This window comes from Drosophila yakuba, chromosome 3R (assembly GCF_016746365.2).
Source record: "Drosophila yakuba strain Tai18E2 chromosome 3R, Prin_Dyak_Tai18E2_2.1, whole genome shotgun sequence".
Taxonomy (NCBI): domain Eukaryota; kingdom Metazoa; phylum Arthropoda; class Insecta; order Diptera; family Drosophilidae; genus Drosophila; species Drosophila yakuba.
Window position 1 is genome coordinate 24,517,445 of NC_052530.2, and position 26,508 is coordinate 24,543,952.

A 26,508-nucleotide genomic window follows, 5' to 3' on the forward strand; every position below is an offset into this window, starting at 1 on the left:
CTCTTAATTAATCATGTAGATTAGTTTGATTGTAACTCTACAAGGGCGATGACAGTTGTAGAATGTAGAATGTGGCGCTCTTTGCTCTTTGCGCTCACATGCTGTCACCTCATTCTTCGACTCTCTTCTCTCTCTCTCTTTTCTCTGAGTTTTCTCAGCAGCTCAGCGAAGCGTAAGATGAGAGCAGAAATTGCAGTGTTGGCGCCTCGCCGGTAAAAATCATAAGAAAAAGGGGGAAATTCGGGAAAGCGGGAACTCAAAACACGCTGCTAGTGAAGAAATCTTGCTCTGTCCCACAGATTCACTTAAACTGATGTATTAACGACCTCTGCTCTTGGCGCTCTCTGCACTTTGAGAAATCAGGAAAGATATGCTCTTAGTTTGGGATTTAATTTGTATTCATTTTTCTACTTTTAAAAACCATTACTTTACTGTAAGTACGATTTTTTGGCAATTCTTATAAAACAAATACTTTCTGTAAATGAAAATAATAACCAGTATTATGAAATAAAACTGTTTTATATGGACCATAAAGAAGTATATACAACTGTGCTCAAAATAATAGCAGTATTATTATTACAATTAAATAGTATTTTTATGTATAAACTTGTATATTTAAAGAATTCGTAATATTCATTGCTATGAAATATGGTTTAGGGTGAATTCAATATATCACCATAAATTGTTATTCACATAACTGAACATAAGTCTATGCCTAAAATTACAGAAATGAAGAAACTAGCTAGCTATAGAAACTATATGGTTTTACGACTTGAAACATCTTTTGCTATTAAGAATTTTGTAAAGATATTTGCATGTTTCTATTAATTTTTCCGAGTGGAAAACTAATGCGGCCCCCTTTAACCATAGAGCACTAATTCCCCAACGGGTCGCGGACTCTCGCCATTCATTCAGTTCACGTTGGATTCTCAAAGCGAACGCGCGTCGATCGTTCTGCGCCCGAAAAGCTCTTCACCGCCTCTTTCCCGGATTCCATCGAATGCGTGACCGATTGTGATTCAGTTTCAGATTCGGATTCAGACTCAGATTCAGATTGATAAAGTGCCTGATAATTGCTGATAGTGCGTGTGTGCGTCAGTGTGTGTTCAATTGAGTTAAGTTTTGGCTGACAAGGTTACTAATTCAAACGCGAAATGAGGGAAATTGTGCATCTGCAGGCGGGCCAGTGCGGCAATCAGATCGGTTCGAAGGTGCGTATAATTGATATTCCATCGGTGTTCGCATCGCAGACCTTTGCTCTATTTTCTAGCCACTTTTTCGCTATCCTAACCTCACATGTTTAATTATAAAACAGGCGGAAAAGTAGAAAGAGCGCTCTTTGCCTCTCTCATTGTGACTTTCCTTTCTCTATCATTCTCTTGGCTTTTCACGTTTTGTTTTTAGCTAGCAATTAAAATAGGGTTGGGAAGGGGGAACTTGGGGGGTGGCATAGATTATTTCGCCAGTTCGGGAAACTATAAAACTGCAAAAACATTGGAGAAACCTAACGAACTTGGCACTTATCTTATCGCTCGCAAGATACGAGTATCAGCCACCTCGAAGTATCACATTTAAATTACCTTGGACTCGCAGCATATCGCAGTCAATTAAGCCCAGAAATCCGCTCGCAAACTAAGCAAAATCACCTCAGTCAGGTGTAAACAATTAGCTGGCCGCTCAGTTAAGAGCTTGTGATCAGCCGGCTATGTAAATCTACACAGGGAGAAAAAGTAGTACGTTTGAAAAACTTATAATAGAGTAATTCCCATTTATAAATATTTACACCACGATAAGTAAGGGTTTCAACATTAAGTTAAAGATCTTATTATTTTATTCGTAATAAAGAACTAGTGGTTTTTTTTTCTGTGCACCTGGAGGTTTCACATTTCAAGCAATCTGATCTGTGAACCAAGTATTTTTGGCGGGAGCTTTAAGTAAACTAAGCCAGCTTAGAGCCCTGTTAGTGGCATTTTGAAACTGGCTCGAAGGTTTCTCCGAAGCTTCCGTCTTTCGGACAATTAATATAGCTAACTGGTTCTGTAAACTAGTACTCTTCATGGGCTTTTTATGAGGTTTGCCCTCGTACAGTTGGCTGATCTTACAGTCATAAAGAACCCGTCCCTCAATGGCAGAAGGTTTCGTGGGTACTTCTAATTACGACAGCGGAGCTTGTAAATAATATCTGTATCTTGAACCGATGTATCTGACTCATGTCTGACGATGACAAAGTGGCGGGCTTATGTGTGCGCTATTTTCACTATCGGCGGCCTCTAATCAGTGGGCTTGTTTACACAACTTTAAACATAAATACTCGAAAAGTAAAAACTGATATGGGTTGCGCCGAAAATAGCAATTACATACGGTGTTCTGGTATTTTGAGTAGAAAAGCGGGTGCATGTTTGCGGACAATTAGAAGAGTGGAAATGAAAACATCGCCCATTCTAAGCTAATTCAGCGCATTAACATTAACTCGCACAATTTGCCGCGTCATGAAAATCCAGCTACAAAAAGTCGTTGACGTTTGACACAGTTTTTTTTTATAATGCTTATTTTTTGTTTTGTCTTTTTCCCGGCGTTTCCCAGAGCAGTTTTCACTGGCCGTTTCTCTTTTCTCTCGCGTTGCTCGCTTTTCCTCTTGAGTTTTATGCAAACACATTTCCACATATTTTAAAGTACTTTTTTGCGTGTTTTCACCACTGCCTCTGCAGTTAATTAGAACGCACTTTTCCGGGATAAGCACCCATTCCGACTTTGTACGCCCCCGAATCAGAGCATTATTACATCCATATTTTGCGGGCATTGTTGTGGCTATTGTGCAGCTAAAAAATAAATACGATTATTTATGCAATTTGCGCTTATCGAATCTTTATAGATGGCATAAAACTTGTTTGTTGCTGCATTAAATTTTAATATAATAATGGCGAACATATTTTGTTGCTTGCTCCCATTCATGCGCATTTTTTACACACTCCTCGATTATTTTGTGCCCTAATTGAATGTCCTTTTCTGATTAATTGGCTGTCAGTATGAAATATTGTTGCAGCCTAGAATAAACAAATAATAAATGTGCAAAACTGCCTACGTGGCAAAACAGTGTGCACAATGGTGAATGGCGTAAATGGTGAATGTGATTTTTAAATAAATTTTCAAAACTAATTGCTCCGCTGATAAAGGCCAATAAGCAAATAAAAAAAAAAAAAAAACTTAACAGATTGATTACACATTAAGAGCAGAGCTTATTCACACATGAATGGGTTGCAAACAGAAAGGATTGTAATTATAAAAACAAAGCTTAACAATTGAAATACCCGGCAGCGTATGCATGTTTTGTAAACATAATGTTTTCATTGAATTATGTTCAATTCGATTTTAAGCCAGACTGCTATTTAAGCCATTTTCTTGGCTTCAGTTTAATATTGCAAAATGCCGACGAAAACGTCTTCCGGCTTGCCTTTGCCAACACCCAAAAATTGATCACATATGTACATATCAGGCGAGGCAAAGGCATCTATCCAAGGATATTTTGGCCTGCAGCGAGTGTTCGTTTTTCTTTTTCTTCATTATTTACATAAACCTAATTTTCCCTAAATCATTTTGTGAACAATAACAAGGAAAATCTATTTACGGCATGGCATAAAGCCGAAGGAAAAGCGTTGTGCCACCATGGCGGGGAAAGTGCGGATGAAATTTATAGACGAGCATGGAACATGGAATGCGAAGAAAACGGGGAAATCGGGGGGGCAAATGGAGAAAGCCAGGCAAGAACAGACAATAAAATTAAAGAGTGGAATAAGCCGGGCTGCAACGGCTCCTTTGAGCCAATGTGGCATGCTGGCCCAACCGTCTACTTCGCCCCAGGCACCAGGATACGTTTGTTTGGCCCATAATGGCAGGGCATCATCGAGCAGCGCCAAAATAATGCACAAAATTGAATTATCGATGACGCTCGCTGGCAGCCGTAATTTCTTTATGGTTACCCGATATCGAGCCGGGTAACTGGGGAATCGGTCGGATTACATTATGGCCCGGCATTATGGCTTTGGCACGTCATAGGTAATGCCCTCGCTCGTATGCAAATGCAATTTTCATGCGGCACTGCATATACATATTCCGATGCTGATGTGTGGTCCTGGATAAACAAGCCATCGCTAACTTAGTTGGCATCTTCATCCATTCAGTTCAGTTCGAAAAAATAGTGGTGTATACTACACCACTTGCCAATTGTATTTCAATTTCCACTTTCAGTCAACTGGGTTTTCGAAATCAATGAATGTTGATTAGCAATCGAAGATTGCACTATTGTGGACCGATTTCATTATGGGTCTTAGACGAGGTCCATGGTCAACAAAAACTTCAGAGAAATAATCGAAGGGGAAAAAAGTGGGAAGGGAGGCGATGGGAAAGTACAACCAAGGGTTAAAATATCCCATTTTTTTCGCTGGCGAAATATTTTTCAATTTACATAAAAATGCGTTTATGCATACCAAATGAGCCGCACACACACACACACTCACACACCAACACCCCATTTTGCAGCTGCTAGCGCACAGCGCGTCCTTGCGCCTAGCAGTATGCAATAGAAAATGGAAATGGAAAAGGAGGCCGGAGGCGTGGCAGGTGGAAGGGCACAGTCGACGCTCTGCTCCGCTGCACAAACTGATTATAAATAAACAAAAGGGAATTTTTATAAATATTTTCCACACCACACACACTCGCTCCCCCTTGCCCGCCATTTGCGTAGCTGCTGGCTTGATGGAATATAAAAATTACTTATTTATGTATATATTTTTGCTCAGTTACGCTCTGCTTTGAACATGTGCATGCAAATTGATGAACAAAGGCGAAATCACAATAAAAAAAAAAAAGAAACTGCGCATAAATATTAGGAAAACGTGCGGGGAAAAGCATAACAGCATTCGTTCCGTATGTCATCTCATCTTCACCCTTCACCCAAACAAAAGAAGTCTTAATCAGCTTAGGATCATAATACAAATGAAAAACAATTGAAATATTAATTTAATATCGCAGTCTCTTGAAACTAAACAATATACTATACAGTGTATCCTTTTCTATAGCAATGCTCCACAAATTCATTAGTTGAGCAGCCCAACTTAAAGTAGAAGTTGACCAATCATTTGGTTTACACATTTTCCCTGAACAATATATGTTTGCTCTCCGCCGAGGACAGCAAACCAAGCCGAACATGGCCGAAATGGAAGCCCAAGTGCTGCTCCTGCCTTTGTGGGCACCTGTAAGCCGCTTGCTCCCTCTGAGCCGACACGTTGACCAGGCCAACAATGGGGCGTATGGGGACTGGCCCAGTCCAGTCCAGTATGTGGGCAGTATGGCAGTACGGCAAATGGCCATTTGTTATTTATTTAACACTTTTAAAAAGCATTCCGCTCTTTTGCTCATTAATATCTCATGCTGCTCTTAACGCCATTCAGACGGCCAGTTCACGGGCAAAAGTGCAAATTGCATATGGTAAGTGGAGTTGGATTGCCAGGGAGTTGGGACATATGTTTCATTACCATTGTTATTCGAGCAATTGTTTTGCTCGCTCGCTCACAGGCTCATTTTTTTGTACATTTTTGTTGTTTTTTGCAGCATTTCAGTTTTTCAATTACTTTGGTAATTTTATATTATTGAAATTGCAAGCCGCAAATTGTAATTATTGCGCATTACACTGCCAACGAGCTCTGCACGAAGGCAGATAACGCCCAGCCATGAAATATGTTGGTCCGTTGTAATCTGGTATTTACGAAAAAAATTAATAATACAATAAAGCAGCTGGCAATGCGTTTTAAAACACGCCGAGTACTCGCCGGCCACGGGAATTATTTATGCAATTGGATTTGCCGGCTATGCGAACTACAAATTGCTGTCTTTTCGATAAGAAGGCAGAAATATTTTACACACGCCCTCGGCTTTCGGAGAAAGCCGGCAGATAAAGCATTTTGGCCGGCAGATATTAACCACAAAAACGGCAGCAAATTTATGGCAAAGCGGGGCGTAATTAAGCCAAAATACAAAATACAAAATACAGCTACCAGAAATAACAATAATCAAGATTGGTTTGGCTCTGCTTTTGCACGTGTGTCTGCTTTTCAATTCATTTTGCATCGTTTTATTTTATTTGCGCAAATTGCGTTGACTAATTGTGCGACCAAAAACACGAAATGAATTGCCTAAATAAACACAGAGAAAAGTTTTATTTAGAATGCAGGATGCTCTGCCAGGATATGGACTTAAAATTGGCTGGTCTATATAAAATTAAATATATATTTTATTTAATTTATATAATATATATTTATTTAAATGAAAACACAGCTCTAACTGGTTTTTGTGACAACTCTCTGATCGATATTTGTGACAGTGATATGTCAGCGAACAAAATGCAATATAACTTATACCCCAACGAATGATTGAATACACTAAACGCAAAAATAACGAAAGCAAATGCGCGAAACCTCATTAAAAACCAATGTGGTCAAAATATTTATCATTCATGTGCTCCTGCTAAATCCACGCTCGACTAGCGTTTGTTTGCATTTGTTTGGACAAACATATGTCCGTCTGCATGTCCTTGAAAGATTAACATCGGTTTTATTATTTATGGCAGGCGGTGGAGGGAGTAGAAGCATTTTTGCGAAAAGAAATTCGATATTTTAGGCGAACAAAACCGCAATCGCACGAATAACTTGGCTGAAATGCGGGTGGCTGGGGGTAGAGAAACTATAGCGAATCTAAATCAACAATCTGGTTTCGGTTTTCGGTTTTCGGCCATAATGATGGCTAGATCAACACATTTGGCAAATTGTGCAGATAGGCGCACACATATCAAAGCATAATTTAAATTTGTGGTCTGTCAAGTTAGCGCAACGAAATTAATCAAAATATTTTGAGAGCTACGGAGTGTTGCAATTTATTTTTGTTTTCCACTGGCCAATGACCAATGCGCTCGAATATTCAGCAATTTCGTGGCAATCCAATTAAGTGCGATTTTCTGCACTGTATTAGTTTTAGAGAAACCAGCAGGACTTCAAATCGCCCGGCCAGCCATAATATTCCCGCATTTTACACACAAGTTTTTTTCAATTTGCCGTATTTGCATTTGCCTTATATTGTATTTTATTTGGGACTTATTTGACAAACAGTATTAATTGGATTTTTTTATGCTCGCACATATATTACCAGTCATTCCGCATCCGAAATGGCAAAATGGCAATTAAAATGAAAAATAAAACACTGCGTTGTGGAGTTGTGTAAAAACTTTTTGCATTGCCCGATCAAATGGTCAAAGGGAAATTCACGCTTGGTGGTAATAAAAATTAATTTCATTGTGGAATCATAAAAATCGTTATATCGGATATTTCCCGCAAAATGACCAAGTTTTATCTGCAAATGCACTCGTCCTGCGGGACAGAGATAGAAGTAGATCGAAATTGATTAATAGAGCGAAAGTTTGCTCACTACTTTATCTGTCCCTTTCATTGATTCCACTGCATTTCCCAATCATTATAAAAAACATGAAATATTTTGCTAGTAAAGCGGCGCTCTTGAGTAAAAAAAAAAGGTAATGCTATTATATTCATTAATATCCAACAGCGCTTTATTTGTCCCGCACTTAATAAAGCCAGACCTCAAATAGAGCAGATCGTAAAAAATAATGTTCGCTGGCGAAAAAAAAAAAAGGCAGTACATAAAATTTCCGGCAGATATTTGTGGCAGCCACAGTTGCCACAGATAAATTGAAGTTTTTGAACCGTTTCTGCCATGTTCTTTAGGGATTATCGTGTCGTATTTGTTTTGAGAGTTTCCGGGGATTTCCACTGCCCATTTCGCTACCTTCCCATCTAAAATGTCTTAATTTCTTTGGTGGCTCAGATGCTCCACCGCCAATTCAGGTGGTTGTGGCATCCACTTGCCATTTAGCACCACATGCGCCCGCTCACGCCTAACAGCACCGAAATGCTTTCGCCTGACACTGTTTATTTATTTAGCTTTTGCCAAAGTGTTCTTCGGGCCATGAACTTCATATCGCTTACCATATAAATATTATTATTATTATTACCCTCCTTGCCACCGGCAAACGGCCCAAAATTCACGGTTTTGTGTGGAATGATGGAGTGCAAGTGGCAGTTGTTTATATGCATGCTGTGGCAGGAACGTAAAACATACAGCGGAGTCTGCTCCCCAAACTGTGGCCATTAGCAAATATTATTGCAACCCTTCGGCCTACAGGCTCTTGGTCGTTTTGAGTTTGTCTCTGCGTCCAGAACATCATCTTTTAAGATGATTCGAAGGCCACTTTATAGTTTTCCCTTTAATCCATTGCCAGCTTACGATTTCTCTCAATGTAAATACATTTTGAAAAGGATTTATGTATGAAATATGGGTTTATACACATTGCAAAACGTCTTAAGAAATGGGAAATCGGAACACATCTCATTAATGATCATTGGTTTAGCCTAAACATCAAAAGCAATGGCATCAGAGCGACACCTGGGCACAAATCAAATCTGATTTGGGCCATGTTTGCCTCGTTTTGACCACGGAGCAGCAAACAAACGAGACCATGGTGGCCACTGGCCACGCACACCACGTCACTCTCGCAGACAGACACACCAGCACCAACACGCACACCAACACACGTGGACAAACACAGACGCACCGTGCACATTAGTTAAGTCAATAGCTGTTCAACCAACGAAATATACCATAAATATTTACATATCTAAATCGACAATTATTGAAATCTCAATTGAAATTGTTTGTTAGCCGCATCGTTCGGTGTCTGTATGTGAGGCTAAATTAAGCCATACGCACCGTTGACACACACATCTATATCTTTTGTTTTTCAACAAGATACATTGATATCTACAGAAGTGATAAACCTGAGTACCATAGCCGTTGGAATCTTACAGGATGACAGATGCCATCAGAGGATTAACCCTCGAAAGCAGTTGTTTGATTATTTACCAAAGGCGAGGGAGGCCTAAAAAGTTGGAAGCACTCGAAATTATGCGCAAAAAATGTATTCAATACACACTTCGTTAATCAGTCTATCAACTGTTGCTGATAATTTTTGAATGTTTCTTAAAGGGCAAAAAAAAAGGACATTAGTTATGTTATTTATAAAATTTTAGACAATACCATTCATGTTTAATTATAATATATTAGTAATGGAATCATCCGACAACTTTTAGCTATTGTTTCCCAAATTAGCTCTTGGAAACCTCATCGCAACTCAATTATTTGAGCTCAATGAAGCCGTTGCATTTATTCAATTTCCACCCATGCTCTCGCCGCCAACAGTGCGTATGAGTTATGGAAATTTTAATTATAAGCTATTTGATGTTGCACTTAGACTGCGTCACCGTTGTCCTTGTGTGTGCGAGTGTGTGTGTGTGTGTGTGTGTGTTTACGCACACAGGCGGCACCACACAATAAGCCGAAAGCCGAATAACCAATACTAATGAACCAATATTTGCATATCCTTGCTAGACAAGAGTCTTTGGCCGAGCCTTGAACCTGCCGCCCCATTGATTTAATACGAAACATAGTGTGGAATAGCATCTTAAATTTAAAGATACACTTGGAGCACTTTAATGCCGGGGGCAATTAAAAATATACAAAAATTAAAACAACATAAACAACGCAGTTTGCAGAAGCCTGAACAAAAAAGGATTGCATTGGGAAAATACTGCTCGGCGAATGCAACGCAACGCACTGATAATGACAATTAGTGGCCACATTTAAATTGATGCACTTGACGATAAATGCAATTGCAAATTCAGCCACCATGCGTGTGTGTACAAAGGGTAATTTACAGAGGAAAAATTGCATTTTTCTGGCGAACCCAACTCGCCTCGAAACTCACACGTGCCGTTCAAATTGAGGCTGCTTTATATGAGTGTATGGCCATGTTGGGCTATAAATTGCAGCTGCATCGCCAATTGCTTCATTCGCAATGCCTACGTGAGTCTAATTATGCTGCTCCATTTCGCAGGACTCTGCCACGCAAAGCAGGCTATACTCACACTCTGCATAAAATATTTGTAAAATTGTAGGATATATCTGGCAGGAACATTTAATTTTAATATTATTTACAAATGTTTGAACTAAGAAATAAGTCATTGTAAGGCAGAAAATATAATAAAGCATTTTTTAAAATTCGCAGGAAAACGATGTCTGCTTTTTCTGAGTGCCAGCATTTTATGGCCCTAAACGACGTCGGCCAATAAAGACAACATGCGAGTGTAGCATATCTGTCAACTGTCGATAAGATCCTTTTAGTGTTATTACAAAATATCCTTATATTTCCAGCTCCATTCGGCGGAGCATTAAACGTAGTTTGGGGTACAATTCGTTATTTGCCTTGTGCGCACATAAATTGCATTTTTGAGCAGTTGGAGACGGATGGAGCTCAGCTGCCAATTGGCAGTATTCAGTATCCCAGTATCCAGTATCCAGTTTTCAGTTTCCATGTTTACCAGTTAGCAGTTACCAGCTGCCCAGCGCTGAGGATATATGCCATATAGAAATGGTGGATTTATACGTTTTGTTCTTTTTTTCCACTGCGAATCGAATCGAATCGAAGCGAATGGTTTATGGCCGCAGGCTGCAAAGTGTCATTCCAACATTCGTCGATGGGCGGCCGTTAAGTTTCCAGAGTGTTTTGGCATTTTCGGTTTTATGGCCAAAGCTCATTACTCTAATGGATGGCAAATGCAATCCCCCATCCGGCGCATATTCAAATAGATTTTTCCGAAATTAAAATAAATTAACTTGGGCGAACGCTTTGCATTTTAAGCGTTCGTCCGCAAATCGCACGGATTTGTCGCACATTTGTAAATTTGCAAATGATCGAAATGCGCTGAAATCCTGTTTATTATTTTATAATTAGCTTAATGCCGGTGGCCGAAAATTCAATTGCATTTCCAGTTTGTTTCGCTCTGTCAGCGGGCATAAATGGGTTAAGAAATCGTTCGAGGAGTTGGGCATGCGGGTTAATGCGTTTGCGGCTGGATTTTTAATGATTTTCACCCAGGAACGTTAATTAGAAATTTATAATATTTTTTTGCTTATTTTCTGGCATTGAATGTGGGGGCCCATTGAAATGTATATATATTTAATTATTTATTTTAATTGCATTTTAATAAAAGTGGCATAGTGTCAGGCAACCTAACAATTATTATTTTAGAGCAATGAATCATTTTTTTTAATTTTTGCTGACCCTGCTGACAACTTAATTAAAATGTTTGCAAAAAAATGCGTAAATTCACGTATGTGCCAAATGCAAAAATCTAAATTAAATCACATAATCCATTTGGACAGAGGCAATTTTCATGAAATTGATAAAATAGCAAAGCGAAGTGCGTCGCCATCATTTCGCATGTCAAGCTCAGCGCCTCGAGACAAACTTGGGCATCATTTCATATTTATTACTGCAATTGTTTATTATTTATGTGAGCCGCGAGCTACGGCAGCAAATTTAGTATGCAAACGCAGCTGCCGAGCAATCTGCAACCCCCTGCCACGCCCCCTAAATCCAACGCCCCCGACAGCTCGTTCACTTCCGGTGCGACATGCACTTCCGTCGCTTTGCGCCACTCGCATCCTTGTCCAAAGCAAACTGAAATGTCCTTTAAGAACCGGCGGCTTGGAAGAACAGAACTGAACGGAAATACAGAGTCGAAAAATAATTTATTTTAAATTTATTATTTAATAAACAAAAAAATAGGCACCCTTTAATTCAATTTCAAGTCACGGCACCAATATGTAAAAATAAAATAGCTTCGAAAATATGGGGATATAGATTAACAATTTATGTTTTAATTATAGAGACTTTAGAATCGAACTGTATGTATAACTTCAATTAATGTAAATAAAGTGTGCCTTTAGGAATTAAACATTTTAATGTTAGTTGCTTAGGTTTATTTTCCGTGTAGAGCTAGTCAGAATTAATTTATTCGCGTTTTTTCCTTTCTTCCTGCGGATCGCGACTTTGCCACTTGACTTTTGTCTCGGTTTTTGTGCAAACGCTTTGGGAATTTTAATTTTGGATTTCTTTCAAGTAGAACCAAGGAGTTTGGGACCCACAAAAAGCGGGCGCCGCAAAATGGCGCCGCTTTGGTCAACGCACGCAGCTCTTTTGTTTACTTTTAATTTGATCATTGGTGCTTTTTTTCATCCTGTGGCCGGGACAAGTGGCTTTCGCCAGGTTCCCTCGGTTGCTCTTGGCCACATGGAAGTAATTTTGTAATTAACCAATTTGACCGCAGCCAGTGAAAAGTTTTAAGCAAATGAAGGCAGCGTAATTGCATTTTTTTTTTACTGCTCCGCCACTTGGATGGGGGATTCCCCCGAATCTGATGGGAATCTGATGGCCTGTCGCGGACCACTTTACCCACTTCAAAAAGTGCCAAACATGGGCGCTGGTCGTGTTCATATTTTTTGTGTATTCCTTTTGGTTGTCAGGAGCAAGCGGATGATGGGCAGATCGACTGGCAAAAGTTTTTGTAAATAAATTATGCTGCTCACTCAATGCCAACGGCCGGCTAACGGAGCGTGAGTAGTCGGAAAAGAAAAGCGCTTATCTGCAATTGGCTTCCCAGAAAGCATTTGAATTTCCCCACAGGCAACAAGTGCCAAGGTCCAAGGACCAGGGACTATAGACGAAGGACTAAGGACGAAGGACTCCCATGCGGGCGTAGAGAAAAGGGGACTGGGCATGCAAATCAAAGTTATTGTCAAGCCAAAAGTGCCCACCGATGCGTACAATTGAGTGTCATATTTCCAGTTTGTTATGTATGCAAAAGCCAGCATGTGAGGGCCAAAAACTTCTACCACTGCCAAGGCGAAAGTTTTCTTGGCCAGCGATTTTTCTTGTCTCTATTTTGGCCTTGCCATGCAACTTGTTATCATTGTTGCGTGTCTAAGAGCCAATGGAGGAGCAAAAACTTTTGCCAAACAATCGCACTGCCAGCGCAAACATTTATGCGGCTCTTGGATTAGCATGGCATGGTGTCTTCGGAAAAGCTGAATGCCAAATAGCTACAGATACGCGCAACCATACACAGAGCATATGCTTTGGGGCTGGTACAAAAAGAAGCAAAGGACCAAAAGGATGGGGCGCTCTTTGTGTGTGTGCAATCAACCGTTATCAAATTTTTCGAACTTTTACAACTTTCACCTAGCCCTTTTTACTTTGTCCGCTGGCTGGGAAAACTTCAACGCTTTACGCAAGCCACTTAACTATTTATGGCCCAAATGCAGGCGTGTGTGCCCCGGGAATCCCCGGCAAGAGTGTGCCTCAAAGTGCTCGATGGAATGTCTGACGAGCGGGCTTGACATAAACACCGGGTGCCATGCATTATTCAGGACATTTCCTTCATGCACAGGAGAAAATATTTGGCTTCCATGCTGTCCCTTCAATTTAATCGTGTTCACTTCACGCCATCAAAGGCATATTCCAAATAAATTTTACTTATAAATTACAAGCACTTTGGTTTGCTAAAATGATACGATTTTTAATGCATTTTGTATTTGTTCAATCCATTTGTTTTTATTTTATATAATTTCAATCACCGTTTTCGGAGTCTTTTTGCATGCCACCGTTTTTAAACGGCCAATAAAATTATATATATCGTTTGAATATATCGCATCGATATGTCAGAGATAAGATATGTATGATATGAATGATATGTATGATATAAAATCAACCGAATGGATGGCCATTTTCGGTGATGGGTTTCTCGCTGTGCTGTCATTTTCTCGACAAGTCACTTGAGTTTATGTCGCTCTCGGGGCAACGGGAAAGTCGCATCTTCAGCGACATGTGCGACTAATTAAAATTCATATTCAGTAATCAATCTGCCGGTGACCTTTGGTATTACCAGCCAAGCTGGAATAAATGCGCGAAAAAATACTCGCATATGAAAGTGAATTCATGGCCCTTGGCTGCCACTGCTGCCTTTTAGTCCATTAAAAATCATTTCGATCAATGGGAGCCGTGGCAGGCCGAGCGCACACATTGCGATTTTCTCACAATTAGCATTTTTCACCATTTTCTCCCGTTTTCCTACCATTTTCCCGCACTTCCACCCACTCCGCTCTTATCCACCGCCACACGCACTCACCTGTCGGGCGGAGCGGAGCGGAGAAAGGGGGGCGGGGCGATTGAAACATTTTTAAAAATTTGAAATTCATATGCGCAGCAAACGTGAAATGTTTTGCCAAGCGTATTGTGCAATAAAAAATAAAGAGCCAAACCAGAAACAAAACAAACACGAATCGAGCTGGAGAATTTCTTGTGTAAATAAAATCGAGAAACGCTATCGAGAGGGAGCACATGCATACATATACACATACATACATATATACAAGGTATATGTGTATGAAAATACCTAAAAGGATTCAATTATTCCCGCTCGTTACACAACAACAAAAAAATAACACGGCATGAAAAAATTGCGCGCCCATGGAAGTATGCAACAGAAATTGCTCACGGCATGTAAAGTGCTCGCTGTGCGGCTGTGTGTGTGTGCGTGGGTGCGTCTGCTTGTGTGTGTGAGTGCGAGATGGGCGGGGGGAGTAGGAGGTGGGGGTCATGCAGCATATGCACGCGCATAAATCGACGACAGATATGAGAACTCCGATGGCGGCGGCAATAAAAGCAAGAGGCATGTAAAAAGGACACTCATATTTATATGCATTGATTGCCAAAGCAATGCAACACAAACACATACACTCAGTCGGAGGCCACCCATACTCACACACACACACCACATTGATTGTAAAATAATATTTCTGAAAAGGAAAACGGAGGCAAGAGGCAAGAGGCTCGCGAAATTTCATTGCACACCAGCGGGCGCTGTCACGAAATATCACGCATACGTCATGTGTAACGAACGGTGGGTCGCATATGCAAATGCGCTCATTGCGACCACCGCATATTTGCATACAGCAGGCGGCCTCCATTATGCACTTAAATCATTATTGAAACGGCATTAAAGTAGCGCTCACCATCGCATTATTCTCTGTGCCACTTGCAGTTCTGGGAAATCATCTCCGACGAGCACGGCATCGATCCCAATGGCTACTACCACGGCGAGTCCGCCCTGCAGCACGAGCGTATCGATGTCTACTACAATGAGGCCAGCAGCGGCAAGTACGTGCCGCGAGCGGTGCTCATCGACCTGGAGCCGGGCACCATGGACTCCGTTCGCCAGTCGCCGATGGGCCAGCTCTTCCGGCCGGATAACTTCGTTTACGGGCAGTCGGGAGCCGGTGAGTAGAAATCCATAAATCACACCATAAGAGATAAGCTCTTATACGTCAATGTGACATGCCACTGCTATCTGCGGTCTATTTTTGAGCATTTGTTTGATATTTGATTTTACGATGATATGATAACTTATGATAACTTACATAGGTCTAGTTAGGAAACATAAATAGGAATAGAACATTTTTGTAATAAGCTGGAATTTCCTAATACTGCTGAGCACAGAAAATGTCCCAGCTCCGTTGAACACAGTGACATTCCCATGTTCTCCTATTTCGTTTTCCTGTTTCGTATCCAGCCTCTTTGGCATTTTCCTAATGCATTTCCGTTGCACTCGTTAATGGGCGAATGTGGTGCTCATGTGCTAGGACGTGGCCTTTGTTTTCCTGCCGCTTTTCGGGATGCTTTTGTTTCGACCAATGTCCGCTGCCCCACCATCATCATCATCCAGTGCTGCGAGTGTCCTTTTGCCACGACAGTTATTGCAGCTGGACCAGCCTTGTTGCAACATCGAAAACAGGAGCAGCAGTAGCAGCAGCAGGGAAAGCAGCAGCAGGAGCAGGGAAAGCAGCAACATCCGTGACAACAGCAGCCACAGAGGGCGGCCTTATCCTTGCTTTGATAAGTGCCAACCAATTGACAAGATGAGCACGGCATTGTTATCACAGGGGAGCTTATCAGCTAACAGCCGCCGGTGCGATACTCCTGCCGCGGTCAGGACCACCCGGTCGGCCCACTTCATCCGGTCGGCTGGCATGAGAATGATGGTGACCATGATGGCTATGATGATTGCAATTATAAAATGGCCTGCGGATGACGACGAAAATTAATTTTGTACATGTCAGGCGCTGTTGCTGCGGCTTCCATAATGACCCACAATCGCCGGGAACTTTGATGAGTTTTGGCGTGGTAGCTTAGCTATGAAGCTATGAAGCTATCTAATTTAAAGACTAGGAGTTTAAAATCTTAAGATGTATTTGAATAGTCTTATATATATGTGATTGTAATTCTATATATTTGGTTAAACATTACAGGCAACAACTGGGCCAAGGGCCACTACACAGAGGGCGCCGAGCTGATCGACTCCGTGCTGGAGGTGCTGCGCAAGGAATCCGAGGGCTGCGACTGCCTGCAGGGCTTCCAGCTGGCGCACTCGCTGGGCGGAGGCACTGGCTCCGGATTGGGCACACTGCTCATCTCGAAGATACGCGAGGAGTACCCCGACCGCATCATGAACTCGTTCTCCGTGGTGCCCTCGCCGAAGGTAAGTGCTCCACATCCAATTGCCCAACGGCATTGCAGCATATCATTATCATTGTGGTCATGACGAATGCAATCCGCTTAGCCAAATCAGCTTACTGCCGCGCACAATGCTGCCAGCAAATCGGGGTGTGTCCTCTGCTGAACGCCAGTTGACATCGACCATGTACCATCTACCAACTACCAACTGCCATCAACCATGTAGCATTTTGGACCAGCCATGGCGACGGTCCTAAGCCGACCCAAAAGCGCTTTACACCTGCACGCGTTTTGGCCAAATTAGCAGGCGAAAGCCGCAGAGAGCCGCTCCCGTTTATTTTCGTGTGTCGAAAGTATGCCGCAAATGTTATTTTATTTATGCAATTCATACGCTAAATTCAATTGGCGGCTTTGCGCACAGACTGGGCCAGCTTTGTTCGAATTATTCTAATTAATTTGCAGGCGAAATTAGCTGCACCGCCAACGAGCAGCGGCCAAAGCCTAATTGGCAATGCAATTTTAATGCAATTTGGTGGCTCGAAATCGCCAAGATCCATCTCTTTCCCCTCTTTGCCAGGACTTTTTTTCCACAGCCATTTCAGCCATTTCTTTTTTTTTTGACACGCCTCAATTGGCGCTTAATTAACCCAGTTGCATATATTACACGTGCGTTCCGATATGCATTATATGTAGTTGTAGAAATATTAATAGATGTATGGGGCTGCACGTGATACGCCTTCAATTGCATTATTCGCATTTAATTACATTTTGACGTTTAATTAAATTTATTCAGTGCAGAATTAATTGTCATTGGCACGAGGTCATGTTGGTAGACAAACAATTACAGCATTTTGCATTGCTTTAACAAATAATATTAAAAATGTAGCGTAGCTAAAAATGTGACGGAAACTTTAGTTCGTTTAATTAGTCAAATAGAACGGGGCCAATATAAATAAACTTTAGTGCACTTTTAATCAACATAAGGATAAAGGACTCAAAGACCATGCCGAATGTCTCTTGGTGTATATATAATATTTTTACCAATAAACTATAAGCTGGTTTTAAGTTTTAAGAGGATGCCTTTTATTGGGCCGAATGAAATGGAATCGATTGAGATTTTCGAGTACATCTTTTGGCAAATGTGAGTTGCCAAGACTCCGGTGAGAAGGTGGATTTCGTGAGGCGTGAAATTAACATTTGACAATGTTCTTATTGGCATATCGGAGTGCACAATAAATTTTATGGAATTTTTAGTGCAGCCCAGAGGGCACACACACTCGAACTGCGTTAAATTTATTACCGTCACGGCTGAACGCCAATGGTCAACTATTGAACCACTGCCCGAACTCCGAACTCCGAACTCCAACCTCCAATCCCTCCGATCCCCCCCAGCAAAAGTCCGGTGATGGGGGCTTAACTTTAAATGCCGGAATATGCGGAGACTGGAGTATAGCCCCCCCTGCCCCCCTTTAGACTGTTATTTATGGGCCGTGCTGGGTTTGGCCGGCTTACCGCAATGTTTTGGCTTCGGCGGTCATTTTATTGCGGCCTGGCCTGACACATGCCTGTCACGTTATGGCGGTTTTAAAATGCGCGTATGTGCGTATATAATTTAATAGTTTTTCATAGGCCATGTAAGGCCTTTGTCGCTTTGATTGGCGGCATTTATGCAAATGCAGCCCATTCACACAGAATAATAAGCGCAAAAATGGACGCATCTCTGTTGTTTAAATGCTCAATATTTTGGCCATTGATTAACGCATTTAATTACGTTCATTAATTAACGGAAGTCGCTTGCTAAAGTCCGAAACTGAATGCAACTGAAGCAAACGCATCGAATGGTTACCATGGTTGCTCACTGAGATTTGCACCTGCTGTTTGGACAATGCAAGGATATCAAAATGCATGCTCGTAAATCCTCCAGATTTCTAATCACACACACACACACCCACAGATAAATATCGTGTCCTGGCGGTGTACAAATAGTGAGGCTGGCAACAAATATCAAATACAAAATGCAAAATGCATATGTACGAGCATAACTCATTAGTATTAACTGCATGTACCAACTAAGCAGACAAAGGTGTGTGCTGTGTGTGCTTGGAGTGTGGGTGTGTACACAGGAAAAAACTGCTTTTAAACTAAGTCCATACAAATCAAATCTCTTTAAATGTGTATAATATATGTATGAGGCTTAGCAAGAAAGGTTTTAAGTTCGCATTCTAGTTAGACAAGACTTTTCCCATTACTACAACTTACTTTTAGCCAGCTTTATATGTGATTTTATATATATTTTTTAACTGAGTTACAATTGATCAAGAAATCAGATATGCAACTGTATTGAGTTAGGCATGTCCTGAGGGGCAGGGAATACTTTTCAAAAGTTTTCCAGGTGCAAAGGACTCCGAGTGGTTGGGGGTGGCAATGCACGTTATCGCTCTAGGGCTGCGGCCATTAAATAATTGCCACAATTTATGTGCACACACTACGCATACGGCAAACTGAAGCTGGAGTGAAGTTTGTCGCATGCTTAACAGTGGCCGTTCGGCATGAAATCCCTTCCCATGCCCCTGCCACATGCAACAACATTCAACAACCGACGAGCAATGCATCTTGGCTGCGCAAATATAGAGGGCAAGCCAAAGATTATACATAATTTTCAATTTGCAGCATTCGAAACACACACCAGGCATGTATGAATGCGTATGCGAATACGGATACGAATACGAATGTGAATGTGATTGTGAATGGGGCTATACCTGGCACCCAGATGTTTGTGCAACATGCAACTGCATTTATGCAACAACTCTCGGCCTGAGTGCCGCTCCAGGCTCAAAATGGCATTAGCAACTGCAGGTTGCAGCCACAAACAACTGGCTGTATTAATAGGGTCTGCTATTCAGTTAGCACTGCATTCGCATTCGAATTGCATCCTCCTGTTGGCAGAATGCATTTTTCATGTCCATGCCTCAACAGCCAGCCATGCGATTGGTCCAAAAGAAGTGGGAATTAGATGGACAATCGTTGATTATTGCCCAGCACAAATACGGCCAAAAGAGAACTGCACTTCAGGCTGCTTTCAAGTGGCCTTTTTAGAAACGGTCGTCTTTAAAAGGCACTTCAATATTAAGAGTTGGAAGTTACAGAAGCTACATTCGTGAAACTAAGATACATGCAATATAAATACTTTCAAGCTCTTTTCCAAGTGTTCTTCTGAATTTTAAAGACAGTAAAAGTAAGCTGATACACTTTGGCGATGGCTTTGGCTTTGTCATTACTCATCCATTTAATTAATTGATTTACACATAATATTTAAAACTGGCTCCTCTGCGAGTCCGCTGATTGCTGATAGCCTTGCTAATTAACAAAGTTGTATCTGCTCCTCCTTCTGCATGTCGCACTGCTGCCGCCTCCATCGACACCATAAATGCGTCCAGGTATCGGACACTGTCGTGGAGCCGTACAATGCCACGCTGTCCATCCACCAGCTGGTGGAGAACACCGACGAGACCTTCTGCATTGATAACGAGGCTCTCTACGACATCTGCTTCCGCACGCTGAAGCTATCGTCGCCCACCTACGGCGATCTGAACCATCTCGTCTCCGTGAGTATCCCCTAGTCAATCCATCTAATGCATCCTCTGTTTGTCTGCTCCCATCCCCCGTTTCCTGCTCCTGTTTCCTCCACCTGCTCCTCCTCGTGCGCCTTCTCCAATCGGAATCCATGGCGGAAAAGGTGTCTGAGGTGGTGGTGGAGCCATATAACGCCACGTTGTCGCTGCACCAGCTAATTGTGGACACCGATGAGACGTTCTGCATCGACAACGAGGCTTTGTATGACATCTGCTATCGGACCTTGCACATCTGCTCGCCCACCTACCAGGATCTCAACCACCTAGTGTCCGTGAGTAGCTAAGATGTTAACCTGAGGCGAAGATGAGGATGATGATGACCAGCCCGATATCAGCAAGAAACCCCGGGTCAATAAATCCACCTTACCTTTCCCACACTCTATACCATGCAACCTTTCATTTCTCTTGAGAATAATACAGCTTACCCTCTCACCATCAGGTCACAATGTCCGGAGTGACCACCTGCCTGCGCTTTCCTGGCCAGCTGAACGCTGATCTTCGCAAGCTGGCGGTGAACATGGTGCCCTTCCCCCGTCTGCACTTCTTCATGCCCGGATTCGCACCCCTGACCGCCAAGGGATCCCAGCAATATCGCGCCCTCACCGTGGCCGAGCTGACCCAGCAAATGTTCGATGCCAAAAACATGATGACCGCCTGTGATCCCCGGCACGGACGCTACCTCACCGTGGCATGCATCTTCCGGGGTGAGTCCAGCCCCTGGGGTGGGAAAAGAAAAATAGTTATTTAACAAGAAGTCCTAAACACTTCCACGCCAGAATGTCAGAATGCCAGAAAACACAGGGATCCATTCATCCATCCGCTCATTTATTCAGGAGCCCCCGCACCGGCTTATCCGAGCCAACTTTGTCACTTTGTCATGGGCAGCCGGTGGCGCACCTGTCCGCCGATTTTCCGGACCCGCAGGCACGTAGTCCTGCCACCAGGGGTGGCACTAAAAAAGGGGGTGGCTTCTAAAATATGGAATAAAATTCTAAGACCAAAAAAAAACCATTAACAAACTAGTACTAGTACTAGTGGTACTAGAGCAATCTTTACCTTGAAATGATTTCTAAAATCAAATCACTAGAGATTTAGGAACCCCCTAACCTAACACGACCCATCCGCACCTGGCCAACACCTTGGACTCCTGGGGCTTGGCTTTGGCGACGATTTTATTAGCCAAAGCCGCGCACTGGGCCTACTACTTATGGGCGCCACTAAAAATGATTAATGCCCGCTGGCTGGCGGCTAAAAAGGCTGCAATCCGTCAACGCGCACGTAGCGTAAATTTGTTAGCCACGGCTTGCCGCCCTCGTCTGGTCCAGTAGGAATGGTTGCCTGGCATTTTTTCGCGCTAATTCTTAAATTAATAAACTGCGATGCGGCGCCCAAAAGTATGCCGCATAATATTTCATTTGCTATTCCTTGTGTGCGCGGCGCTTTTGCCCTTGCTTTTGACTGATGACTCGCAAAACGCGCGTAATTAGAAATTTACTTTCAAGATCCATTGGGGAATTGCGGCCGCCTGACACGGCCCCCAGGCCTAACTAATCATGCCGAACGTGACTTGGGCTGCACTGCCTCCCACTTCCACTCCCCAGCTTAGTCGGGGCTCAGCTCACCCAGATCCGGCGGCAGCATCTCCAGGATTCGTTTTCGTCTCCGACTGACTGCCAGAAATACTTGCAAAATAATTAATCACAAGAATGTGCGGAAAAAATGCCAGCGAGCAGGAATTTAAACAACTTTTTTAGTTACCTCCTGGGACTGTTACACTGTTACACTGTTTCCATTCCCCAACACCGAGATGAGATCCCAGTGCAGGTGGCCAGGTGCGCAGTCAGGACTTGGAAGCCATTTAGTATTTCATATTCAGGGATTTGGGGATTCCGCCGATTCCGGGGCGCATCAAAGCGAACTTGCCTTTTGATGTAAATGCGCACCGGAAGAATCCGTCGCTCCTCGCATCTCGAAGGCATCTTTTTTAACAACGCTTACTCAATAATTAACAGGACCCATGTCCATGAAGGAGGTGGACACCCAGATGTACAACGTGCAGAGCAAGAACAGCAGCTACTTCGTGGAATGGATTCCCAACAACGTCAAGGTGGCCGTCTGTGACATCCCGCCCCGTGGCCTCAAGATGTCCGCCACCTTCATTGGCAACTCGACCGCCATCCAGGAGATCTTCAAGCGCATCTCCGAGCAGTTCACCGCCATGTTCCGGCGCAAGGCCTTCCTGCACTGGTACACCGGCGAGGGCATGGACGAGATGGAGTTCACCGAGGCCGAGAGCAACATGAACGACCTGATATCCGAGTACCAGCAGTACCAGGTGAGCAACTGTTCCATATCCTTGCTAAGTGTCACTGCGTATGTAATGCAATTTGGTTTCCTTCTTCAGGAGGCTACCGCCGACGACGAAGTGGAGTTCGATGACGAGCAGGGCGAGCAGGAAGGCTACGAGTCTGAGGTCCTGCAGAACGGCAATGGCGAGTAAAGTCCTAGAAACTATCACAACTGTAGCTGTTTTCTGTATACTATTTTGTAAATTATTTGGCCCGAAAGAGCTTCAAATAAATTTTTAGTAAATATAGTACAAAACACGACTTCCTTTAAAGTTCGCAATTGAAATTCCAAAAGTATGTCTAAATATTTTATTTATTTTCTTTATTGATGGTGTCTAAAGGGGGTAGTTGACCAGCACATCCTGGCGCGCCAGCTCCAGCAACATGGGATCGTCGAAGAATTTGTTGATGGACACGTCCTCGGAAAGGCCCTTCCTGCGGCGCGTCTTGATCATAAACTCTCGGGCCAAATGGGATGCTTGCTGCGGCTCCAGCGGTCGAATTATGATGCTCTTGTCCAGCGGATCGCCAGGCACTATCTGCCAGTGATGGAACACCGAAAGACAGAAGGCCTGGCCCTGGGTGTGCGTGCGGAGATCCGTCTCGAATCCAAATGAATCAATGGCGGGTATGAAGGCTTTGATCGTATAGATGGGAGAACCCGATACGGGAGCATCCTGCGTTACGTGGCCTCTGTAAAAAAGATTTTATAATTCAGACGCATACTCTAAAAGAAACATGAGTAATAAAACTCACCTGCGCCTGGCCAACACAGTATAAACAGCGGATACACAATCTGCCGGCGCCTGAACTTCCACAAACAAATACGGTTCCATCAGACGAGGGGTGGCCATCAAAAACGCAGAGTATGCAACTCGACGGGCTGTTGGAATGATCTGTCCACCACCTCGATGCAACGCCTCGTTGGCAATAACACCATCGAGAATCTTAAACTTGACATTACGGATGGGCTCCTCGCAAAGCGGTCCTTCTCGGGTTCCCCATTGGAAGCCCTGCACTATCGAATCCTTAACCGCGGTCAGCAGGTTCTTGTCCACTTCCGAGGGCAGGGTGTCGTCAACCAGGATATTTGGACCCGTAGTGTCCGGACCAAAGGCCCAAATGGAACGCGCCGCAAGCAGATCCCAATCGTAGTTGACCTGGAAGAACTCTCCAATGCGTTTCTTGTTCCAGTTTATGCAAACGGTTCCGTTCTCAATGTCCTCGGCCAGTCCCTTCTCCAGTGGCTCCGAGATCATTGTTATTTTGTTCTTCTTATTGGGAGTTTCAGCAAAACATTTCAGCGAACTAGTTTCCACAACTGTTTCGCAGAAAGCCACCACAGGATCCGCCACTTTAATGTCGATCTCGGAGTACATCTTCCGCAAGTCGTGCATGACACAATCCAAGTATAGCTCGCCAGTGCCCAGAATAACATGCTCGCCAGATTCTTCAACTCGAGTCGAGAGGAGTGGATAGGATTTGTTCACCTTGCGAAGGCCATCCAACATCTTGGGAAGCTCGGAAGGATTTACTGGCTCCACAGCAATCTTGATAATGCTCTGAGTGTTGAACTTCAGTGGCCGGAATATGTAGAGGTCTTCTGGGACATTAATATCCACAATGGTAGAGGTCTTAACAATACACTGATCGATGCCTTCGATGAGCACCCAATTTCCGGCTGGTACTCGATTTAACTCCACTTTGTAACGAGACTCAAATACCCACAACCGACCCACTTGCAATATGCGGGAGTCCTCCTCATCCTGCAGGGTGTAGTTCTCTCCCAGGACACGCACCTCCTGGCCAGCGTGTAGAGTACCAGAGACAATTCTCGCCAGCACTTGGAAGAAGGTACAGTCGTCGTTGGGATACATCTTGGAACTGTGCACCATCAGAGTGCCGTATTGGTTGCATGAAATCATATCCCGGTAAATGTCACCCTCCTTGGGTCCAGTGTAAATGTGGTCCACCTTACGTTTCGCATTTTCCAAGGGGGATTTAATGTGCTCCACGCACATGTCCACAAAGCCGCTGCAGTCGCCCATGAAACGGTTGCAGACGAGACGCAGTAGTGGTCTTATATTGGACTTCATCTCCTCCTTGGAGACGCGCACATTCAGCTCGGCCAGAGTGTCCGACAGAGTGGTGTCCACATCGCCAACCACCTGGGCTATCAACTTGTACATGGGCTCCAAAATGAACTCCACAAAGCTGCGCTGCGCCGAATTGTGCGGCTGCTTTTTCGAAAACTTGCGCCTATAAAAATACTTTGGATTAATAAATCAGTTGTATATAATTAAGCGTCACTTACGTTTTACTATTGAAGTACATGTCGCCCCAGAGGCGCTTGGCAAAGTCCAGGTAAGCCACTCCCTCGTAAGTGTCTGCATACAGCTTGGCAAAGGATTTCAGAGTGAAACAGAAGCCGTACAACGAACTGGCAAAGCAAACGTTGCCCAGGATGGGTGAAACTAAAAGATTGTCATCAGCAGAGCCATAGATGCTATAAGAAAAGTATAAATTAGTAAAATTGAAATAGTGTTGAGCATAAAGCTCTAAATCACCTCAGCAGACTATTGACTTCCTCCACAATATGTTTCAGCTTAAAGTAGGCGTCCTGGGGCGGCAATTTGAGCTCCAGGATTAGGCGATCAATCTGCGAGCCAGAGAAAACCATTAGAATGTTTAATGGACCCCTAAGGCTAAAACGCTCACCTTGTTTATGCAAACGGTGATAGCCTGGCGCTCTTGCACCGCGTGTTTGAGCAGCCGCTCCGTGTTGAGCATGACGCCCTCGGCGGCATCGATGAACAGTACCACACCATCGCTCATTCGCATGGCGGCGGTGGCCTCGTCCGAGAAGTTGACATGCCCCGGGGTGTCGAAGATGTTCAGCAAGTAGCTCTTCTGCTTGACATCCTGCAGGACAAGTGTGACCGGCGTGGCCTTGATGCTGCAGCCGCGTTCCTGTTCCGTAAACAGGGTGTCCGTGTAGCGCAGCTGGCGCTCTTCCATGGTCTCAAACTGTGGATGCGTTTGCCGGATGAGGCAGTCCACGAAGGTGGTCTTGCCGTGGTGCAGGTGGCCAACTAACGCCACGTTGCGGATTAGCGGTGGAGTGTCCATGAGATCGGCCATGAACTCCATGTCGTAGGTGGTCTCCTGCATGTCCTGCTCCTTTATCTGGAACTTGAGTTTCTTTACTGGCTCTATGAGCGGCTTGTCCAGCGGCTGGGCGTCCTCCTCCTGGACAATGGTCTCCACATCCGGGCCGTAAACCTCAACTGCTGAAGGATAGTATCGTTTATCCTCGTGTAGCACCACGGCGGTCACCTCCTTGTCCTCGTCCTCCTGCGGCTCCACCTCGTCCTCGTCCATGGCGTCCTTTAAATGCAAAAGAATCGATTATTGATGCTTTTTATTAGTTTTTCGCCTATTTATACCTCAGGATCATCCTGCACATCGGGTTGCCCGTATATACTTTGGTCATCATCCTCGTCGCTGTCTAGATCGGGGCCAATGTAGTTGCCAAACTCATCGTATAAATCGGAATCCATGGTTTTTCCTAAAAATTAAAATATTTTAATATTTTCATTCAAGATTTGCCGGCGGCGTCTCAAAAAATCTCAAACTTTCGCGGTGTCTCCAAACTTATACTACTGCTGGTTTTTGTTGTCTTCAGGGACTTACCAAAGGTTACAGCACCTGCTGACTATTAATTTCTTCTTTGAAATTAATGAAAACTGCAAATCAATTACTAATTCACAATTTTAACACAAAAACGCGGATTGCAAGCACGCTATTCTTCTTCTTCCCCGAAAAACAATCAGCTGTTAAAAGACCGGCATTACCAACGGCATTGCCAACACAAATATTTTTGCCTCTTGCAGCCCTGGCGGCAACATTTGAATTTTCCAGTTCATTAAGGCTAATTAACGTTTTTGCCAGCCAGCAGGTAGCTGAAATAGAAGTAAAAACGTAGGTAGACCTTTCTGTT

The 26,508-nt window shown here is 43.4% G+C and overlaps 2 protein-coding genes across 3 annotated transcripts; one reads left to right on the forward strand and one right to left on the reverse strand.

Annotated features, from left to right (window-relative positions):
- The first annotated feature begins 909 nt into the window (after positions 1-909).
- Positions 910-22,805, forward strand: LOC6538194 (tubulin beta chain). Of its 2 annotated transcripts, none has more exons than XM_039376039.2 (7): positions 910-1,211; positions 15,060-15,294; positions 16,324-16,553; positions 20,265-20,432; positions 20,600-20,864; positions 22,173-22,495; positions 22,565-22,805. In XM_039376039.2, the coding sequence occupies exons 1-7, from the start codon at positions 1,155-1,157 to the stop codon at positions 22,658-22,660; spliced, it is 1,374 nt and encodes a 457-aa protein (XP_039231973.1). In that variant the 5' UTR covers positions 910-1,154; the 3' UTR covers positions 22,661-22,805. The 2 variants fall into 2 exon arrangements, with proteins under 2 accessions (XP_039231973.1, XP_002098722.2); XM_002098686.4 differs by lacking the exon at positions 20,265-20,432 and adding an exon at positions 19,966-20,133 and having other exon boundaries at positions 912-1,211.
- Positions 22,775-26,356, reverse strand: LOC6538195 (116 kDa U5 small nuclear ribonucleoprotein component). Its single transcript, XM_002098687.3, has 7 exons — positions 26,202-26,356; positions 25,955-26,076; positions 25,227-25,895; positions 25,076-25,167; positions 24,823-25,014; positions 23,265-24,767; positions 22,775-23,201 (listed from the first exon to the last, which is right to left on the reverse strand). Exons 2-7 carry the CDS (start codon positions 26,066-26,068, stop codon positions 22,844-22,846), a joined length of 2,928 nt encoding a protein of 975 aa, XP_002098723.1. The 5' UTR covers positions 26,069-26,076; positions 26,202-26,356; the 3' UTR covers positions 22,775-22,843.
- Between the last annotated feature and the right edge of the window lie 152 nt (positions 26,357-26,508).